This window comes from Stylophora pistillata, chromosome 3, assembly GCF_964205215.1.
Source record: "Stylophora pistillata chromosome 3, jaStyPist1.2, whole genome shotgun sequence".
Classification (NCBI taxonomy): Eukaryota; Metazoa; Cnidaria; class Anthozoa; order Scleractinia; family Pocilloporidae; genus Stylophora; species Stylophora pistillata.
In genome coordinates, this window is record NC_142521.1 from 35,063,465 (window position 1) to 35,085,709 (window position 22,245).

A 22,245-nucleotide genomic window follows, 5' to 3' on the forward strand; every position below is an offset into this window, starting at 1 on the left:
GAGAAAAAAGCTTTCTATCACCACACCTGTTTTTAGTAGTTCACCAAAAGTTCCACAACTGTGCAAAAGTAATGCAACGATAATCAAGGATTATAGCAAAAAACGCAAGCTGTCGACAATTTTTTAAGAGCCATTCGCGAATTACTGTTTGATTACTGTCCTCTGTCTGTAGCCTTGAGCGGTATACACTACCTCGAAAAACGTTTTTTCTTTCTTTCTTTATGTCTGCCTTGTTTTTTCAAGATTCAATATAACAAATTTTTATGATTATTACTATTATAACCGCGGTTATTGTTATATTATTATTATAAAAAAACTATATATTTTTTTTTTCATCACGATACATTTATCTTAAATATGTCTAGGGATTTGACTGATGGAGAATACTTTGCAACCACTTAACAGGAAGACATCGGAGAACAAGTGCACCCTGAGAAAGAAGACAGACAACAACTTACCCTTCCCAATGGCGTAAAAATCAAATTTGAGCACATTTTAGCCTTGGCGGGGGATTTTTATGGTATACCGGAATGTCCCATCATTGATCCATTTGACGAAGAAGACGCCGGCCGTTATAAGCAATTCATGGCTGCGTTCAACACGATAGCGCGTGCGCCTGACGATAAAGTAGAAGAATTACACATGCTTATTGCTATTGCAGATGAAAACACGGCGGACAGAAAACAAGATGAGATCACGGGTGGAAAATGGGTCGGTGGATTTCCGGTGAAACCAGGACGAATGCTGAAGTTGGCCATGAACAACCATGACCATTTTCTACCACACGCCAATAGCGCTTATCTGACTGGCCATCAGTTGGCCATGCGGAAAGCAAGAGAAGCGAGTCAAGGAAGCACAGAAGACGAGAAGACTCAACTTCTCCACGAAGCATATGCCATGGAAGCGTTTGCTTGTCACTTTCTCACTGACAGCTTTGCTAGTGGGCACATTAGGTATGCTTAACCCTCGCATGTACAACCCCATCTCGTCTTTTGTTTTGTTTGTTTTTTTTTGTTCTATTTTTTAATTTCATCTAGGGGGTTCTATCCGAGCCACTGTGTAACAGTAAAACTCAACCGACAGAAAAACTTTTAAATCTTACAAACTCAACTACTTTATTAAACGACGTCTAATATTCTTACCTTGGAGCGATTTCGATAGACAATACAGTAATTATCCATAATAACGCACTTAAGCCCACTGCTGACTATAAGTTAGCTCGCCACTAACACGGTCTCACAGTGTTCTCTAGAGATCATTGAAATGAACAATCTTCCACACCAGCTATCTCTCTCGATATAGCTTTCCAAACATTCTGTGATTCCCGAGAGAAACAGCTTACTGCTTCCATGCGACTAAGTCCTTATATACGCTTACAAAGTATTCCAGAACATTCCAGAAGCTTAAAAAACAGCATTATTTGATAGAATGTTTTAAGAACTTCCTTAGAAAGCTCATGCATATGCAAATCAGCATCACCAGGCCTTCCAGAAATTTTTGTTTATAGCATGAATTATGCTCAAAACTCCATTTTTCTTGGCCTGTGAGGGGCATGGAGAGTTTGTGCCAAAAACCTAACAAACCTTATTAAGCCAAATTTTTACACTAATTTTTACACCATCCCCATTCCTCCTTGTACCACAAGGGGGTTATGGGTTTGCTAGTATGGTGTGCAAACACTTTTAGTTGCTACCCTCTACGAAATTTTGGCTGATTAACTAACACTGCGTAACCACGAATCAGGTTTGCCTGAATCAAAGTGTTTTGTCAACACGCAGATCAGCCAGGAATAATGATATTTATTCCAACAAGCGGTTTATCTGTTGGATTTGTTTGGCAGTCAAGGAATATGGATTAACTGGCATCACGTCCACTTCAAATCGGAAAACTGATAGTCCCCTATGTTTCTCTAAACATGTTACTGCTATAAAATTTGATAGTGTAACGTTGGGAGGAAAAAGTAAAAGCTTCACACTTAGGAAACGGAGGAGGGCCATAGATTTTACTATTGTTTTTCCTTTTCCAAAAAGAGAAAGAAAGAGGGGTAGGGGCCTGGGGCGGGACTATCTCTTTTATCAGTTCAATTCATGTTGATCATACTGTGGCAAATTGGTCCATGACAAGTCTCCTTGTCCCAAAAATGGCAAGGAAAGTTTTTGCAGTAGGAAACTTTCTTTTATGACACCCGTGTTTCCATGCTTCACATCTATCATTTTAAATGGATAAAATTATTTTCCCCTCAGGACACCAAGAGTAGAGTTAGGAAACGCTACCAGTCTTCACATAGATGGCCATTACCTGAGTTGGCGCATGCACGATGAAGACGGGACGTTTGGCCTGCGAGTAACAAATATCAGAGGAGACAAGTGGATTGCCTATGGTGATGGATTGCTTCATAAAAGCAAAGACAACTTCAGATATATTGTCGAGGCAACTCAGAAATCAGTCAACCAGGTGCATGAAGCATACCGAGACCCTAAAAAAAAGTTATCGACACAGCTGAGGTTACTAACATCATCCCATTTGTTGACGATAAAGAGAAAAACAACTGTCCTTTGTTCCAAGTAAAGTCAGACGGAAAATTATACAGGCGGTCCAACATAAATGATCTGCAAGATGCCAATACAATCTCTAATTGGTGGGGGCTGTCGACAGGGACGAAGCTGGCAGTCCAGTACAAACCAGAAAACTCAGCAATATAAACTGATGAAGATTCGTCTTGGCGCACTTTTGAGTACAGACTACACTACATGTGTACGGGTGTTTTTCCTTTTATTTCATTCCTCTTTTCAGTTATTATTCATCAGTATGTTAAATGGATGTAAGAAGACTTATTTTTTTGAGAAGAAAATCAAGGTCCGTTTGCTTTACCAATACTTTTAGTAAGTGTTCTAACCAGAAGTGGGCGTAGCATACCAAGGTAGAAGTGTGCGTACGCGGGTTCTTTTAGCGCCGTCCTCCAAAGGTTGGCCAGTGTGATAGTTAAACTGTTTAGTCTGCGTTCCTTTTTAGGGTTTTAAATCTGCCTGTAATCTAGTTTAATTTCATACTGTAAACTATCTGTCGTTTAAAGTCACAACGTTTGAACACAGATCTAACTTGCAGCAGAATTACACTTTATTTTTACACTGAGCACATATTCTACAGTAGCAAATACAATAGAGCGGGAGAGAGTGTTAGTCACTGAAGACTGACATTCCTTTTCAAACTTCATTCATTATATAAATAATGCCGAAAGTATCATGTGAGTAAATGTTGATTAAAATGAAATCACTTTTTTTCTTATTTCATTAATTCACTTGACACTTTCAGATTTTACCAGAAGGCAGAGTGCTCGTCACATACTGAAACTAAGAATTTCCTAACTCCCCTAGATAGAGTTAGAGTTTTCTCACTACGGCTTAGCGGTAGAGCATCACATGTACGGAGATAAATCCAAAGGAAAAAAAAATAAGATGATAAGAATAATAGTGAAATCAGTCTGGATCGTGGTCGCTGACTATCTCCCCAAAATCATTGACATAAAAGCTTGATTACAAACACATTCTGCCAGGAAATAGACGGAAGAGGGTTACTTCAACTTAAACTACCTAACAAGAGAAATAAAAGGGGAAGTATACGGTTCGTAACGATCTGTATTTTAGTCGGATTTCAGCAACTACTGTTTAACACCAGAGATCTAGCTCCTGTACCGCAAACATTTACAATATATGCTCCAGAGAAACGTGACAGCTTGTCAATAGATAGTGCGGATTAAATCAAGGCAACTAATTTCTGTTTAGTTGATTAACAACAACGAAGAAACTCGCATGAATTGAAAACGCTAAAATGCCGAAAACAACAAATAAATATGCCTGAACAACCACACGGAAAAATCCCTAAATTTTTCCGTAACATGATTAAAAAAAATTAATGAACCCGCTTTTCCAACTTTTTTTTATATTATTCAACCCTGCGGTTATATTTTACGATTGTAATAATTCATGACCACAAGTCTTACCAGTACTAATTCATCTATTGCAACTCAGCAAAATGTAAAACTGTGGGTCCTAAATTGCGGCAGATATGAAACGAGTATCATCTGAAATAATTATCACGAGTTAAGTGTCCCTGTCTCAGAAAGTGTTCAAGGGGCCAAAAGTGATAGTCAACCGATTCGGCTGAAACTTGGCACGAAAGTTGAGTGTCATAAGTTATTTCAAAAGCCACTTTGGCTCACTTCTCTGGCTGTTTGTTCTGGAGTTTCAGGGGGGGTCCCATTTGTGGCCTGTGGAGCACCAAAAGTTCATCCTTCTAGGTGGCATTTTGAAAGTGCTATAAAACTCCATTGGTAAATTCTGCTGCCAAATGAATTTGACCATGTACTTAAGTAACCCATTTATCAAAATCAGTTGAGAAAAATTTGGCTTAATAAGGTTTGTTAGGTTTTTGGCACAAACTCTCCATGCCCCTCACAGGCCAAGAAAAATGGAGTTTGAGCATAATTCATGCTATAAACAAACCAAATTCTTGACATAAGGCCTTTAATTTGTATCAGGTGAATGAAAATGAAACATTAAAGCCAAATCAGTATCATTATTCCGAAATATCTCGACTCATAGCTTACAAATGCTCTAAGAAGGCCTTTGATTAGCACTACAAACACTCAGTGGGTTAGCAAAATAGAGTAAAGTAATAAATGAAAACCTTGAACCCATCATAGAGCACAAATGACGGTGTTCTGACCTAGATATGACAATATTTTTGAAAAGATGCTTGAATTTTCTCTGATCTATGTTTGGCAGGTCATATTTTCATACGATACGTATTATATTCCAAGCATGCTGTCTCTATATTTTGTCAGACCGTTTTTTACTTGAAAATAAAGTGACCTTAACCCGGGCCTTAACCATTAAGCTAAGATTAAAACGATCGTTAAAAGATGATCCACGTCTGACCTTTGAATAGGCTGAATAGCTCTCGCAAATACCTATCACTAATATAAGCGAGCACGACCGTGCATACATATTAAGCTTGCGTGCCGCAGTGAGCACCGTCCAGGTGACTTGCGATCCACCAGATATCTTAGGTACTTTTGAACTGAATAAATGGAGCCATCCAACAAAGAGGGAAACCACAGTCAGAAGAGCTGGATGACAAAAAATTATTGCTGCTGTTTAAAATGAAATATTCCTCACGAGACATGAGATGATGCCAATAGGACCCGCCATTTTTAACGTGAGAGTATTAGGACTGGACCGAGTTTCCATCCCTCCCCCAATATTCAAGCGTAAATGTTTGTGTCCTTATCAAGTATTAAAAGTGTAGCGATAAGAAGGTTCAGGAGAATTTTACGATGGCGCCCGGCTTTGTTCCTTTAGAGGGGTAAATGATCAGTGCGGTGCCGTGTCATAGGCTCTGCACGAAACAGGATTGAATCCTTTGTTGTCTCGCGATACTGACATGACTGCTTGGTTAAAACACAATTACAAGGGGTCAGGTGCGTCTGGGGCGAGAGGAAGACTGGGTGATGCCAAAGCTACAAGCACAGGTAATTCAAAATATAAGAAAGGGCTCGTACACGCGCATAAATGTACCATGTGGCTTTTCAACTGCAACTCTCGCCAAGAGCGGTCCTCTCAACGTCCCGTCCAAACAATAATTCAATTATTTTTTTTTTCCTATGAAAAGGGTTTAGGACATATGTCTCAAAAATAGTTTGGTTGTTTTCCAATTCTCTTTTGTATGAAGATTTCAACTTTCGCAAACTTTCTGCCAAGGGAAGATTAGCCAAGGTGTTGCAATAGCAAAACCTTAGTCAACTACAGTCATTGTACAAGTTTTTTGACGTTGAAATTATAAGTATTGCTAATCCTAAGCCTTCGTATTATGAGCCTCTTCTACAGTTAGCAAATTCCTGTGATTACCGCAAGTGATGGTCGACAAACCCGCGTTACTCAAAACTCCGTGAAGGTTGCGTGACTCCTCGACTTGGTCCAGTCCTTTCACTCTCACCTCCAATATAGTAAGGTAGTCGATACAATAACAATCGCATATCGAGCTGTTGCGTGGTATGTTTCATATAAACTGCAACACAAAATATTTGTTATCCAGCTCTCCTAACTGTGGATTTCTTATTTACTGCCGGATGAATTGATTTAATAAGCTCTAACGTACCAGGGAAATAGGATGGATCACAAGTCACCGGGACGCTACTCACTACAACTTGTATGTATTAACTTGCTCTTTTACTGATGCCATCATGCGTATTTACAAGAGCTAGCAAGGCTATCAAAAGTTTAACCATAGATCTTCTGTTAACGGTCGTTATCATTAAGCTCACTTCATATTGTATCAAAAATGGGTCCAACAAAATATAGAGAAAACAACAACAAACATATGAAACATATGAGTGAACTGCGGTTATGAGACGTATATGAGCACGATCCTTCGCAGTAAAGCACTATTTGAGCAATAGTGAAAGTCAGACCTGAAAAAAATTATAGAGACTTTGCATGCTTGTGAGTATACTGAGTATGTATGGAATATGACCTGAAAAATATAAATCGGAGGAAGTTCAAGCATCTCTAAAAAAGATTGTCATATCTAGGTGAGAACTTCGTCATTTGTGCTCTATGATGGGTACTAGGTTTTCAAAGGAAAAAAATTACCTTTATTTGCTAAACCCGGGTGTATGTAGTGCTAATCAGAGGCCTTCTTAGAGCATTTGTAAGCTATAAGTCGTGGTATTTCCAGATAATGACAATGGATTGGCTTTAATGTTACATTTTCATGCACCTATTACAAAATAAAGGCTTTAGCTCAAGAAATTGATCTGTTTATAGCATGAATTAGGCTCAAAACACCATTTTTCTTGACCTGAGAGGGGCATGGAGAGTTTGTGCCAAAAACCTAACAAACCTTATTAAGCCAAATTTTTCTCAACTGATTTTGATAAATGGGTCACTAAAGTACATACTGGATCTGGTATGGAATTTATGCAAGAAGGCAGGTGAGTGTTATGGTTTTTTGAAAAATAGCAATTTCGGGTAATGATTTTGACTTCAATTTGACCTAACTTTAGCCCCAGGCCCCTCTCTGTCTAATGACTTGAGAACAAAGTTACATTTATGAAGTAAAAGATCCACTATAGTAGAGTCCATGGTCAAATTCATTTGGCAGCAGAATTTACCAATGGAGTTTTATAGCACTTTCAAAATGCCACCAAGAAGGATGAGTTTTTAGTGCTCCACAGGCCGCAAATGGGACTCCCCCCTGAAACTCCAGAACAAACAGTCAGAGAAGTGAGCCAAAGTGGCTTTTGAAATATCTTATGACACTCAACTTTTGTGCCAAGGTTCAGCCGAATCGGTTGACCACCACTTTTTTCCCCTGGAACACTTTCTCAGACAGGGACACTTAAGTCGAAAAATAATTCGTTATGGCATAATTTTCTCTGAAACCTGTTAAAATACCCGTCGGGATTGCCCGCCCATGTCATCAAGCGAGGTTTGTACACAAATACGTGGCGACCTCTGGTGTTGTCTCCAAAATCAATACTATTGGGTACGATAATGATTAAAGCGTGAAGTTGAGAAGCCGAAGCTAACAGGAAGCCTCTTACCCTATGGAAATCCTTTGTAGTCTGAGCCACATAGTTGTATTTTATTTTATCCCTCAGTAACCAGTTCCAAAATTAGATTATTCTCGTGATTTTAATTGGACGATCCGATCAAATTTTGCCCACAGCCTGTCCCACTATACACTTACCGCTGTTGCGTGACAAAATCAAAAAGGATTTAATTGCGAAACATCTCACTGACAGATTCAGTGAGGTGGCAGCCAAAATAGCGCCAAACTCAAATTATTGAGACCGTATTGAAGACATTTTGTCATGCATTGCGACATAAATTGAGGTTGTTTACCTGACAGGAAGACGAATTACATCATCTTCCACGAATTTGAAAGAGTCTGGAGAAACTTTTTCCGCATTTGCACTAACAGCGGAAGTTGAAGGTAGGCGACCGGCGCACATCAAATGAAATGTTTCTATAGCCTAAAAAGGGACTGTGACAGATTGGTTAGACGAGAAACTGAAGTGTTCTATTCATGTGAAGAATAAAAATCCTGCACTTTCTCCTCCACGTTTCCTTGATAAATTTGGCTAAGATTCCAAGTTGCTGCCAATGTTCGCGCAAAACGGAACATGTAAAAGGGAATATGTTGTTACCTTTCAGTGTATATTGCCTTTCAGAATAATTTTACCAGCAGTTTGATATATATAGGATATATTTATTGAATTGAGGTGGGGGAGGAGGGTCTGCTCTTTTAAAATGACTTGATGAATTCTTAGAGGAACAAAAAAAAATTTCATTTTGTTTATAGAACGGTAGTCTCTTTGCCTCTTTGTGTTTGTGTCTTTTTGTCGTCTGTGTCGTTTTTATGTAGTCTGATACATATGTAGGCGTGGTAGAGTTTTGCTAGATCTTTATTTTCAAGATCTTCTCTTTTTCACGACCCTAAACTGTGCGTCGATTGACACAGCAAAATTAGTATTGTGCCATCATACACGCCGCTTAGTATCCGCCGTGTCATTTTACCCCGTGCCTGATTATCTAGCGTGTCATTTTTCTGTGCCAATACGTTCACCTCAGTGCACATTTTCCCGAGGAGGGTTACAATTGTGAAATTTCAGATGCTAATAGTTTATTGTTCCTATGGCGGTGGTGCTCGAAGGCTACGGGCCTTTGCTTTTATCTTTACTAATGTTGACAGAATGTTAAAAATCGGTACGAGAACTAACTTGCGTGTGATGTCTGGGCCTTCCTTCGTGTGCGTTTATACCCCACTCTTCGGACCTGTCGCCGGGTTCTGATGTGAAGAAAGGTATATTGTACTGCGCGTTCTTTTTACAATCTTTACCAGCCTCGTCATAGTTTGCCCCTCCAGAAGGGTTAAAGTCGGGAAACAGCTGTATTGGACAATTTGGTGTTGTGCGTTTTGCACCATTGAAGTGGAACATATTAATCGTCTCGGGATCCAACAGACCCAATGCCGAGTAAAAAGAAAATTCACAAAATTAAGAATGAGGAAATGTTAATTTGTTGAGAATGATATTTCTCTGTTGCCTGACCTCTGTTTGACGTGGGTCTCTTTGATTCATTGCTTATTAATGATGATTTATTTTGAATGAGGTATTCTACCTTGGTGTTTTGCTCCTGATAAAAGGAAATTAATGAACTGCCTTTCCAACTTTTTGTCTATTTACATAATTCAAGCCTGCGGTTATATTTTACGATTGTAATAATTCATGACCACAACTCTTACTAATTCATTGGTTAAAACTCAGCAAAATTTAAAATGTGAGTCCTAAACTGCTGCAAATATCAAACGAGCATTATTTGAAATAACGATTACGAGTTTATTCGAAAAATAATTCACTGTAACAATACCCGTCAGATTAAAGGACCATGTCCTCAAGCAAGATGTGTACACAAATATGTGGCGACCTCTAAATACCTAAATTTAGGTTATTTAAATGACAGGAAGACGAATTACAACATCTTCCACGGGTTTGGAAGAGTCTAGAGAATTTTTTTCCGCGTTTGCACTAACAACGGAGGTTGAAGGTAGGTCACGTACATCAAATAAAATGTTTCTTTAGCCTAATAAGGGATAACAGATTGGTAGACGAGAAACCGGGAAAACCCCAGATGACCAACTCCGTAGCCCCTGACAGAGAGGAAGTCGAACATTTGGGCCTCTATAAGATTGAGAAATACATTTAAAGTTCATTTGTACATTGATTTTCAGTCAGTAATATCAGGTCTCACATCATATAGAAACTGGTAAGAATCTCCGAATATAACCTCTGTTTTAGAGTTATTATTCCGCTAGCTTCAGCTAACTACATAGGTATTCAAAGTTTGAGGTTATGTGTGCTATTTTTAACAGTTCAAGACCTTTTAGACGAAGTAGAAATTTGAGTAACTATATGTGAATTCCCATCTGTTTCTTATTATCCAGAAACGAATCCGCCAACATGGAGCAGACGAAACAAATTGATGTTGATCATCATGGAAAAGACGCGGTGGATTTTGCACCATTTGAACACAACTACATTGGGCATAAAGTTTGCATGACGTCAGAAAATTGGAGCAGACTAGACAGCCTTAAGCTTCCCAATGGTTTGGTGCTGTCTCTGGGGCAAATTATAGCACTGGCTGGAGATTTCTATGGCGTACCCAAGCAGCCAATTATCGATCCCTACAATCAGACTGACGATGATCGCTATCGGCGCTTTATTGACGCATACAACTCACTGGCACGAGAGCCAAAGGAAAAGTTGAAGCCAGAGTTGAATAAACTTTTGGCTGCATTGGAAGACGAAACCCAAAATCTTCAGAGCCTCAAAGATAAATTGTGGGATGAAATCACTGGGGGTAAATGGTTTTGGTTTCTGCCGGTCAAACACGGCCGAATGTTGAAGTTAGCTAAAACTAATCATGACCATTTTCTTCCCTACGCCAAAGAAGCTTATGTAACGGGTCACAAGTTGGCGATGGAGAAAGCTAGAGAGGCGAGTTGTAAAACTAACGCTGAAGAGAAGGAGAATTTGATACACGAAGCCTTATCAATAGATGGCTTTGCCTGCCACTTCCTGACTGACAGCTTCTCGAGTGGACACATTCGGTACAAATCATGATTGTTATTGTCATTACCGTGATCGTTGTGATGTGCATTGTCGCTTTTATCTGCGCACTGCCAATTGTCATGTACGTGCGTAATACATAACGTTCAAGTTTTGGTTTTTTCAAGTCTCTTTCGTTTGTCAGAATAATCTAAAAAAAAATTGAGTATTCCTTTGCTGAAATTCTGTTTGCAGGACACCCAGAGTTGCCTTGGCTAAGAGAATTATCCCACGCAATCTTGGTCATTACTTGAGCAAGCATATGCACGATGAAGATGGTAAAATGGGCCTCCAGGTGACAAATAAAAGAGGCGATAAGTGGATAGTATTCGGCGATGGACTGCTTCTGAATGAAGACGAAAAAGACAACCTAAAGTTTGTGATCGAGGCCGTTAGAAAATCAGTCGACCAAGTGTTTGAGGCTTACAATTATCCATCTAAAGATCTCAACACCGCTGTAATCACTGACATCATCCCAAGTCTTGAGCAAGAAGGTAAAAATCATGCCCCTTTGTTCCAGGTTAAGGATGGGAAACTGTACACGAGGTCCATATTAAGTTTTCTTAAGCAGAAGCTCGCAGCTAGGAGAAGACGGAGGGCTGTAACATTAGTCAAGATGCGAAGTTTAACATTATGAAGAGGAAAGAAATTAGTAGTAATCAAAAAAGGAACTTCATTAGAAGAAAATAGGCGGGTTTGAGTTTCCTCTGCCCTGTTTTGACTTTTTTCCAGCGGAAGAAGTAAAAATGTGTTTTATAAAGGTATTTTATAAATACGAAGTAATTTCCTTTGTTGAAAAATTTTCTACTCTGTAGGGATATAAAAAATATTCCATGAGTGAAGCCAATTCGCGTGTTAGCCTGCTGTTTATATATTGTATTTCTTCAAAATATCATTATAATGATTTTTATAGCATTTCTTGATGACTTGAGCTTTTAGGGTTTAAATGTTTGAAGAATATCATGACAGTTAAAGACTGCATGTGGCTACTGGTAAAGCACAAATTTTATCGCATTAAAAAGAACTAGAGGTTGTCTAACAACGTTAGAAGAGATTTTTGTAAAATATTTGTCTCACGTGCAAAACAGGAAACCTACTGCATCCCACATGTTAATGATTACCCTAATCTACAAAAGATGATTCAAGAATATAATGACATTCTAATAGTCTAACTGACATTCAACCCATAATTAAATGGTTACAGCTAATAACTTGCTCGCAAATTTAGCGGCTCTTTTGGCTTAAGTCGCTGATTCAAAAAGTGCTCTCTTTTCAAATAATATCTATTGAGATACTTCTGCAGGGAAAAGTTTTGATATGAATTAAACGACGGTGGATGCCACCGTGAAATTATTTTGAGTTGCCTACGGTTTCTTCGTAGTCCTTGTATCGTCACAACCTGTCACGGTAGGAACTGAAAAGATTATACCTTCGGTTATTTTGTTGGTTCGTAATAAAGCCGCGAAATGATGAGTGTATGATGAAGAATGATGATAAATGTTTTTTAGACCTTATTTTCACTACTGCTCAGGCAGTGTTCATTACTGGAAAGGTCCCTTTCATATTCACTTTAAGCATTACATCTCACTCTCACAAATCCACCTACTATACATGATTAAACTTAAACCAACGAGGTTACTTCTGCTCTATAAAAGTAAAAAAAAATAATAATATTTACTCATGATAAATCTCCTTTGGTCAAACATTCTAGAAATTACCAATGAAAATCGGAAAGAAAATGATGAAGAGCGCTTTTCTTAGCTTACCATCACTGATTCATTCTACCAAGCTCCATGTCAAATACTCTATCTTCAAGAATAAGTATAGGTAATTGCATGGGGCTGAGTAAAATTAAGGATTAATATCACGTGTCTTTTCGGATGTTGCTGAAATTGCCCGAGTCGCGCAGCGACGAGGTCAATTTCTGCAACTTCCGAAAACACAAGTGATATTAATCCTTAATTTTACGAGGAACCATGTGATTACTTGTTTACAATATAAGAGGCAAAATGTTTTCTTACTGATCTCGCGCAAAACGGGAAGCCATTGCTACAAAACAAACAGAAATTTCTTTACTTTGGCAGCCGTTGCCAAGCGATTTTCAGCCAATCTTTTTCAAGTAATTTTGCCCGGGGCAATTACAAAAATTAAGAAAAAATGCCTTTTGTCTTGACCAGTCACAATTCAGTAATTTTGCCCCTTATATGATAAGTGATGTAATGGCCTCTTCATTAGTTTTGACTTTAAAACTGATTTTTTTGCCGTTATGTTTCTGTCATTATGAGAAACACCATAACGCAACTTTCTCCTGCACAAGACTAGCTTGACTACCCATGATCAGTCATGTCTCTTCAACGGTTAGGATGGTGAAACGAAATACAATGCAGAGTGCTTGTCGGAAAGATCACAATGTGCCATGTCAGTTTGTATACAAAAGCTCCGAGCATGATAATTTTTAAACCAATTAGAAACTTAACGTTTGAAGTTTGCATCAATTTCTATCTAAACTCGAAAATTTAATAGTGTTGTGGTATATTTTAGGTCTATCAGCTGTGTTATCGACTATTTTAAAGAGCTGGGCCCGGTTGTTCAAGGGTTAAATAGCGCTATCCATTGAATTAAAGTCTAAACAGTGAGTAACGCTATATGTTTTGCTAACACTTATCTGCCGGATAGCGATTTATCCGTTGCATAGCGTTATCCGCCCTTTATACAACTGAGCCCTGTATGTTACATGTCAGGAAACTTTGATCTAATTTGCAAGATCTCTTCATCGCAACCTATCATGTAAGAAGATAACCATAATAAGGCTATGATAATTCAAAATGACAGTTGCTATCGCATATAGTAGTTGTATATAGTTATCTTAAGCTGTGATAAACGTTCTAAATTACCCGTAGTAAAACCATTTCATTGGACGATGCTCCTTAGAGAATTACACACTTTTGAGTGTCCACGAGAGAGTTATAGTACGCTAACGTGCTCTAAAATGATGGATAGTAAATCTGATCAGAAATAATGACGCCTTCTAATTGGCTCGTAAAGGTCATCCTCCACATTGTAATCGACACCGGCAGCTGGGTCTTTCACTGCAGGATTCAAAATTTCATAACATCCGGCAGCATCTTCGTTCTTCACGCATTTCACATAAGTCTCAATACTTTCCTCCAAGTAACTTAATGGCGAAGAACCCTGGGATAGCAGATGGTAGTGAAAGTCCCGAAGATTGAACTTATCTTTCAGATTATTCTTTGCGTACTCTCTGAGTTTCTTAATATGCTGTTGGCCAATCATATAAGCAGTGGCCTGGCCTGGTGCGCTTTGGTAGCGAGTCACTTCTCTTAGGGCTTCACCACTCTTATCCCAGGCGTAGTCTGCGAAAAATTTTAAGGCTTTTTGGCGGGAAAGTCCTTGGTAGTGCAGACCAGAGTCAACAATTAACCGTAAGGCACGCCATACCTGTGGAGGAATAATTGAATTGAGGACGGGAATGTTTGCCATAACCACTGATTCACAACTTGAAGTGTGTCAACTATGTGTTAGGAATGTTGGAGTTATCAGGAACGTTCGTGATGATACAAGAACCAGGTGTTTTCGAAAGAGATCATATAGGAAGTTTGAGAACCCACTAAAGACTCTGTAAGGAACTTTGGAAAGGCCAACACGGGCTTGTGCCCTTTCTTTGCAGTGATCAAAACCTAAGCGCAGAACCTCTTGGAGACTGGTTGTTAAACGGGATGCCTGAAAATTTGTAATTAACGTATTTTTTTCTTTTAGTTAATAGGGTATCTAGAGAAATCCTTACCCCATTTTGTGCAGTGCGCAAATATTGCTACTAGAAATCGCAATAGACAGTACTGTCAGGGTGAGTTACTTCAATTTTTGTAAGTTTACAACTTGAACTTTTTTCTTCCCCTTTATTTATTTGTTTCTTTTATTTTTTTTTAATTTTCAATCAAAGGGTACTTCGTTTTTCGGGGATTCTTATACATTTTAATGCAGACAACTAGTTTTCTTCCCATTAGACGTAGAATCGCATCATTGAATAAATTCTCGCATTCCGATTTGTTAACGAAGCGAGGTATTTCGAGTCGAATTGCGAGTTGAAAACGAGGCTAAGTGATATTATTTCGCGTATACGTAAACAAACAACTATAACTAACGCTATTTTCTTTTTTATCTTGTTTTTATTCAATTATGTGATTCAAGGAAAATCCATTACTTGAATCATGAATTCCGCGTTAAACTAAAACGTTAAAACCACGTTAAAACCGATATCGCACGAATCGCTTCGCAATTCGTTCGACATCGGTATTCAGGTGCAACTTAATGCGGAATTTCACCGTCAAGTAATGAATTTTCATATAATATTATTGTCAGGGGTCCTTAAAATTTGACAGATTTAGCAAGGACAATCAAGCAGACACCTATTTACTTAAAAGTGCGAAGTACCTTTACCAGGGTGGTTTTTGTCTAGCACACATTGAAACTAATTTGACTGGGGGTATTTCGCAAACAAACTAATTTGACTCAAATAGGGTTGACAATCTCATGAGTCTGGTTCGATCTTTCCTCAATACTAACCTGCCATTTCAGCATTCCATATTTCTGTAAAGGCTCACCCTTATAGACATCACTGTCCTCGCCAATCAATGGGTTCTCGGCGTACAGGCCCCAGCCCTCGGTAAAGGCAGTGTAGTAAGTTTCTCCATCAAGCCATTTGATGACTCCTCCGCAACTATCCCGAAAGTGCTCCTCTAAACCTTGCACCTGCGTAAAGTGATGGAAGGGAAATTTACTTAGTATAAACCATCAATCAGCCTCAAAATTAATTGACACATCATGTTTGAAGTGTTCTATTCATGTAAAGAATAAAAAGTCCTGTTTCTACCGCACTCTAAATAGTTAACACACCCCCCCTCCCCATTCAGTGTTGGCTAAAAGTCCATGGGATCGCGATACAGCTTTGTCTTTGCATTGTGGCGATAGGGGCGAAAACATTACTTAACAAGGGCAAAAGAGTTAAAACTGAAGTAATAGGGAGTTGAAAACATAAATGTTTCAACAAATTTTTCATCGATTGTAGTACTAGGTAAACGATCAGGAACCCTCTACTGCTCTTTCTCTTCCGCGTTTCCTTGATAATTTTGGCCAAGGTTGCAGGCAATGTTCGCGTAAAAGGGATTATGTTGTTACCTTTCAGTGTCAAGTCCGCTTGTCTAGAATGAGGTTTTTGAAGATGAAATTTACCAACAGTTTGATATCTTACTTATACTTATACTTATTGAATAGGAGGAAGGGGTTCTGCTCTTTTTAAATGACTAGATGAATTCGTAGAGGAAAAAAAAACATTTTCATTCTGTTTATAGAACTGTTTATTCTACTTTGTCGTGCGTCTATTCAGTAATCGACCATGGATGACGTCAAATTAAGCTAAGGACAAATATATCATACTCGTTTTTCCCCTTCCAGAGATATACTCTCTCTGTCTAATGTGTCTTTTTGTCGTCTGTGTCGTTGTTAATGTAGTCTGATACATATGCAGGCGTAATAGAGTTTTGCCAGATCTTTATTTTCAAGATCTTCTCTTTTTCACGCCCCTAAACTGGGTGCCGATTTTCACAGTAAAATTACAATTATGCTATCATACACGCCACTTAGTAGCCATCACGTCATTTCACTCAGTGCCTATTATTTTTCCGTGCTAGTGTGTTCACCTTTGTACACGTTTTCTCGAGGAGGGTTACAATTGTGAAACTGCAGGTGCTAATAGTTTATTGTTCCTATGGCGGTGGTGCTCGAAGGCTGCAGGTCTTTGCTTTTATCTTTTCTTATATTGATAGAATGTCAAAAATCGTTACGAGAACTAACTTGAGTGTGATGTCCAGGCCTTCCTTCGTGTGCGTTTATACCCCACTCTTCGTACCTTTTGCCAGGCTCTGATGTGAAGAAAGGTATATTGTACTGCGCGTTCTTTTTACAATCTTTACCAGCGACACCATAGTTTGCCCCTCCAGAAGGGTTGAAGTCAGGGGACAGCTGTATTGGACAATTTGGTGTTGTGTGTTTTGCACCATTGAAGTGGAACATATTAATCGTCTTGGGATCTAACAGTCCCAATGCCTAGTAAAAGGAAAATTCACAAAATTAAGAATGAGGAAATGTTAATTAGCTGAGACAAACATTTCTCCATAAACTGACCTCTTTTCAGATGACTGAAAGAGCTTTAATTAAAGAGAGCTGATCGGAAAAAGAATTGAAATTTTACAGTCAGTCCTCTGCACATACCATGTGGGCTTCATCGAACCAGTTTTGAAGCGCTCGCCATCTTGTGGGACAATATTTCTTCGCACCTTCAATGTCACCACACAGCACATGAGCATTTTCATCAGACTCATTCTTTGGAAATTCCTCTTCTAGGTAGTACAACTCAGAAACTCTTGATTTCAGCTTCTTAATAAACTCTTTCTTAGCTGTATCGTTATCATTTTGTTGTGTAACCAGCCGTGCTACTTCTAGCACCTACGAATAAGTGAACAAAATAACATATAAGTGGTAGAACAATGGAACAATGTCCAACTCAGTGGCAGATCTAAGGGAAGGGGCACGGGCGGCCCCCCCCCCCCCCTCCTTAGTCAGGAAAAAAAAAATAAACGGCAGAGGAAAGAAAAGCCGGCAGGTGAACAAGCACAAACAAAATCGCCCCCTTCCCCTCCCCCTTCCCCTCCCCCTTCCCCTCTCTCTTCCCCTCCCCTTCCCCTCCCTCTCCCCTTCCCCTTCCCCTTCCCCCCAACCTCCCCCTCAACTTAAGGTCTGGATCCGCCGCTACTGTAATTGCACCAGATGCAATATTCTAATTTGCATTTTTGTTCTTTTATGTAAAGGCTACGTCGAAAACGCCCTCAAACTTTTAATTATTTCCTGCCCCCCTCACCAATGCGGATGCATTTTGACACTGACTTTCCTAATCTTTCTTCATATTTTCATTGCATGTCAACCACGCCTGAACACCTATTTTATTCTCGATCTAATCTTTAAAATCCAACCTCCAAAACTATTTTTCCAACTATAATGTTACGCTACCCACCTGAGGATAAAGTTCATTTAACATCTTGAATCCTAAGTCATTTATCTCCTTTGGGGACATGGTGTTTGTTGTAAAATAGGAGACAATCAGCTTATACGAATCTTTACCGTTCAGCCGTTCTCCAGTTGGAAGCGACCTGTTCGTTGGTCTTGACTTGTCAGCGATATTGTTGACATACACGTAGGGAAGAGGAAGCGTGGCCAAACCGCTGGACACGTTACTGGAGACGCAATATTGCATATGATCTCTTCTAAGATACCTACAATGGAGATGAAACAATGAGGTGATCAGACCAATGTCTCAGGTTGTGACTACGTAGCCACACGAATCCGCATGCGCAAAGGGGTTGTGCACGGCAACTGCACACAGCACTAAACCTTCGGTATATTAAAAGTTAGTTCTATATCCAGGCGATCGCTTTGCCTACCTCTTCAATATAACCACAATCTTTTTACAGTGTTCTCTGGGAGTACACAAGATCGATCTTATCACAAGTGTTCATTTGTAAAATTCAGAAGAGAAGGTAAGAGTTTCCATACAGGTGAAAAACGAAAAAAAAAAAAAAAACACTCTGAAGGTTTGAAGGCGTGGATATTGTATCATAGATTAGCTAGGATAAAAAAAATTCGTTTAGTGAACGACTTAATCCATGCCCAAGTACATGTGGACACTTACGTGAAGAAATCTTCAATAGGTTTACCAACGCTCTCCACAAGAGATTCTCTTAGGGACTGATTCACACTCTTTCCGTTTTTCTTTTCCCACACGCTTATTTCATCGTAATTCTTCATGAGGACTTCAAGAAACTCAGGTTGTAACAGACGTTTAACAAAATCTTCTTCTAAGACACCTAATAAACGTGGGAAGAAATTAAAAAACATGTTAATATACTACCCAATTGTATCGAAAGGTGAGTTTATATAAACAATTCTTACCCTTAGCCCCTTTGATTGATATTTTACGGAAGTACGATGCTAATCCGTTGATACCAGCTTTGCATTGTTCTACTGAGCGCACCATTCCAACCAAAACACCATACTCCATGTTCTTCCTGTATTGAACAAAAGTTTCCTTGATTTCGCTGAATTTCCTCAGCAAATTTTCCAAGTCTTCGGTGCTGTTTGGTTTGAAGCGATGAAGACTGTTTTTCATTTCAGAGCTAGTGTCACACAGGGGCTGCCAACACCACAGATTTGGACCAAGAAGAAAATCACCCGCGTAATAGTTAACATCGTACGGCGTTCCAAAAATGTGTTGTAAATAGTGCTTCACCTGAGCCAAAGCCTTCCTTTCACGTGGTTTCAATTTATGCGACTCAAACGTTTTTGCATTTATTTCAACTAAAAGGGCCAGTGCTTCATCTGTAATAATCTTGATATTTCTCGGAGACGGGTCATAAGACCTATATTTTGCTCGTATTTCAGCTGGAGACACGTTCGGCTTGGTGGAGATTTTATTTGGATGAAGCCGGTAGTAGCTATCTTGTACTTTCTGGAGGAACTTGTCCAACCCTTTGGTAATGGCCTCCTCAGAGTAGGAACATCTCTCTGCTTTGTTAGGAGATATTCTACCCGGGCATGATGCATCACCTTTGCTTAGGAGTACGATTCCAGCAATGAGGAAAGCCAGGCCAGTAATGGCCAGAAATCCTGTCAAAACCAGCAAGTAGACAGTGCGCATGGTCTGGCAGGGCGGAATACCTCTTAACCAAACAGAGTGTCACAGTAAGTGAGTATTCTGATAAGATAACAGAAATCCAGTGTCCAGTGATAAGGAAAATAAAAATCTTCAGAATCCTAATGCATTTATTAACAATAATTTGTTTAGAATGTATTTCTGAATAAGACATACAGGCCTCTACTCATGGGCACCTTCAAAAATAAGCCAGGGTCACCCTGAAAAAAAATTGTGTTATGGAAATTTCCTAAACTCATTCCTTTGGGAAATTCCTAAATGTTATGTGTGCATTTCCAGCGAAAGAATCAAGTATAAATCCCAAAAGGACTTTAAATTCAAGCTTATTCACTAGCGAATGGTTATGATTCATTCTAAGCCTGCGATGTGCATTTCAAGAGTTTCGCTTGCTATATTCAAACATGTATTCAACTCTGATTATCAACTATTTTACTCATATCAGCGCATTTGGCTTTCCTTTTTTCCTTTGAATCAAAATTATCATAAAAAGCAGAAGGACAATAACACACTAAAACTGTGATAATTTGGCAGTAAAAACATTTTGTGCAAGAAAACTTTAATCATTCGGAATGATAAGTTATGCAGATTTGCTTCACAGATCATCTGTAAACAATAACCATTTATCTGGAAGCGTCTGCATGGATATCATGTTTTCCTTGTGCGCTTGAACATGTTTACCCATAGAGGACGACACATTGCCAGCTCAGAAAATTTGTTTCTCTATAGCACTATTCTTTCACATCTTAAACTTAAGTTATATCCCATCTCTCTGTCACGTCCAACGCATTTACGGTCCGCTTCCCTAAGAAATTATGCGGTGTTCTGTAATAGTCCGCGAATATAAACAAGTGAACAAAACCCAAAAGTCAGTTGAGAACCTATTCTTCACAACAGTTGAATGAGTTTGTCATGACTGTTTTATTTTCAGTTGTTGATCTGTTCAACATCAAACTTCCTGTTGTCTTTCAAAGTTCAAGTAATGAAGTCGAAAGCTGATAAATTAAAGAAGGAATGAATGTCCAAAGCGAATCGACGATGGCGTGATTGAAAAGTCTCTGTAATGTTATATTCAAATTTCCGGTAATCAGGAGCAATGACCACACGGTAAAACCGGTGTTTGTTTGCAACAAATTCCATGATTTTAAACACTGGCTTAACTAGACATAGAAGTGCTTCAAACAGAAAGTGAGTGAAATTTGCGAAGACAACAACGATCAGCGAAACACTACCCGAATCTTAACTACATTTAGCCCCTCATCCAAGCAACCGTGATCTTCCGCAAATTCTTGCGTAATTATGAAGCCATCCCCCCTTTTCGGCTTCAAATTTAAATTTTTTTCTCTAAGTGAATAAGAAAAAAACTTACTGACTTTTTCTTTTGTTTAGTGCTATCAGACCGACCATATCATTCCAAAATGGCAAGGGCTAATTTAGCTAAAATAACACTAAGGACAATAGAATAAGAGAGGACACTACCGATAGTGTGCACATCCCTCTCTTATATATGTAAACAACATATATAAAGAGAGTCCTTGTTACAAATATGATTGAAGAATGAACTTTCTACATATAAACCCTTAGAGATGAATCTTTCGACAGCTTTCAGTTGGACTCCGTCGCTTTCATTTAGTGCTAAAAGTCACTTTTGTTTAAATTCTCGATTCGAATAGCCGTGCAAAGTGACGACGATTTTAGCGAACAAATCCAAGACCAAAGTTAAGTATGCTGTAGTTGAAATAACAAAGTATACCTTTTCGATGAGATCTTTCTTGCACCGGAATTACGGGGAGGACAACGAAAGCCAAGCACAGTAAGTCAATGCGTCCGAGACATCGACCGATCGTCGAAGCAGGTGGAGCGTAGAATATTCAATTGCTAATTTGATACTGCACGACATAAGCAGAACAATAACTTAGTGTCTCAATGACAGTCAACGTTTGTCACACCACATTATGTTAATGTAGCCTTTAAAGAGGTAGTTTGGAAAACAAGGAATGGTGGAATTCGGAACCGGAACCGGAATACTTGGAATACCCAGAATACCCGGAATACCCGGAATTCCCGGAATGACCGAAAAATAATAAATTTTAAAAAGATAAAAGTAAATAAATTAATAAATAAATAAATTAGAATATTGATGATTAAAAATTAATTTTGTATTGACAACTTGATTAAATAATTTAATACGAATTTTTTCTCAAAGGGTCTAAAAAAAGCACTTACCGGCACTGTTCATGGAGATGCACGTATTAGAATTTAAAAAAGTCTGCGTCGGGCCAGTAGAATTCGCGAGGCGTGAGTAGTCCAGTGGTCAGTGCGCTGGACTCTGGGTCAGATGGCCCAGGTTCAAGTCCTGGCTGGGGCTTGACGTTGTGTCCTTAACCAAGACGCTTCACTCACATTGCTTCGTCTTCTCGGATAGGACGTAAAGCCGGAGGTCCCATCTCCTGCGCCTATCAATTAGTTAATTTCGGCAAGGGACGTTAAAGAACCCACATCACGAGTTTACTGTGATGCGGTCTGACCTGTTTACTGCGAATGGGGGGAGGGAGCATCTGTAAAATTTCTCCTTTATTAATTGTAAACTGCCGCCTGGAAAAGTCCCCCGCAGAGTGTTGTAAAGCGCATTAAAGCATTTACATGGAAATGCGCTATAGAAATCGATCTATATGTTATTATTATAACTCAAAGAACTCACGGTTGTGGTTTGTTGCCTCTCCTCACAAACCACCGCGCAATTGACTGGAAACAAGTTTAACAGACCGTGGAAGATAGCATCCGACTGAGGCGAAAC

The 22,245-nt window shown here is 39.0% G+C and overlaps 2 protein-coding genes and 1 non-coding gene across 6 annotated transcripts in view; 2 read left to right on the forward strand and 1 right to left on the reverse strand.

The window, feature by feature from the left end:
* LOC111347602 (uncharacterized) overlaps positions 1-4,345 on the forward strand; it is a 7,499-nt gene extending 3,154 nt beyond the window's left edge. Inside the window, exons 3-4 of the transcript XR_015999214.1 lie at positions 410-953; positions 2,244-4,345. This is a non-coding gene — a transcript (uncharacterized LOC111347602). The remainder of the gene's footprint in view (positions 1-409; positions 954-2,243) is intronic.
* A 5,148-nt stretch (positions 4,346-9,493) lies between these two features.
* Positions 9,494-12,028, forward strand: LOC111341916 (uncharacterized). 3 transcript variants are annotated; one of them, XM_088754898.1, is made up of 3 exons: positions 9,494-9,608; positions 10,006-10,671; positions 10,865-12,028. In XM_088754898.1, exons 2-3 carry the CDS (start codon positions 10,022-10,024, stop codon positions 11,304-11,306), a joined length of 1,092 nt encoding a protein of 363 aa, XP_088611024.1. In that variant the 5' UTR covers positions 9,494-9,608; positions 10,006-10,021; the 3' UTR covers positions 11,307-12,028. The 3 variants fall into 3 exon arrangements, with proteins under 3 accessions (XP_088611024.1, XP_088611023.1, XP_088611025.1); XM_088754897.1 differs by lacking the exon at positions 9,494-9,608 and adding an exon at positions 9,692-9,827; XM_088754899.1 differs by lacking the exon at positions 9,494-9,608 and adding an exon at positions 9,873-9,894.
* Positions 12,029-12,316: 288 nt separating this feature from the next.
* On the reverse strand, positions 12,317-21,355 carry LOC111341911 (uncharacterized). Of its 2 annotated transcripts, none has more exons than XM_088754893.1 (8): positions 21,202-21,355; positions 18,692-19,458; positions 18,432-18,606; positions 17,757-18,015; positions 16,958-17,191; positions 16,541-16,792; positions 15,254-15,439; positions 12,317-14,128 (listed from the first exon to the last, which is right to left on the reverse strand). In XM_088754893.1, the coding sequence occupies exons 2-8, from the start codon at positions 19,434-19,436 to the stop codon at positions 13,679-13,681; spliced, it is 2,301 nt and encodes a 766-aa protein (XP_088611019.1). In that variant the 5' UTR covers positions 19,437-19,458; positions 21,202-21,355; the 3' UTR covers positions 12,317-13,678. The 2 variants fall into 2 exon arrangements, with proteins under 2 accessions (XP_088611019.1, XP_088611018.1); XM_088754892.1 differs by having other exon boundaries at positions 18,692-19,493; positions 21,202-21,354.
* Positions 21,356-22,245: the final 890 nt, after the last annotated feature.

What these genes read in the sequence shown, in the direction of transcription:
- LOC111341916 (XM_088754898.1), top strand. Translation starts at nt 10,022, where the DNA reads ATGGAGCAGACGAAACAAATTGATGTTGATCATCATGGAAAAGACGCG. An exon ending in TTCTCGAGTGGACACATTCG is followed by an intron (nt 10,672 to 10,864) that starts GTACAAATCATG and finishes TTCTGTTTGCAG; the next exon opens with GACACCCAGAGTTGCCTTGG.
- LOC111341911 (XM_088754893.1), bottom strand. Translation starts at nt 19,436, where the DNA reads ATGCGCACTGTCTACTTGCTGGTTTTGACAGGATTTCTGGCCATTACT. An exon ending in CCTATTGAAGATTTCTTCAC is followed by an intron (nt 18,016 to 18,431) that starts GTAAGTGTCCAC and finishes TCTCCATTGTAG; the next exon opens with GTATCTTAGAAGAGATCATA. An exon ending in GGTTCGATGAAGCCCACATG is followed by an intron (nt 16,793 to 16,957) that starts GTATGTGCAGAG and finishes TCCTTTTACTAG; the next exon opens with GCATTGGGACTGTTAGATCC.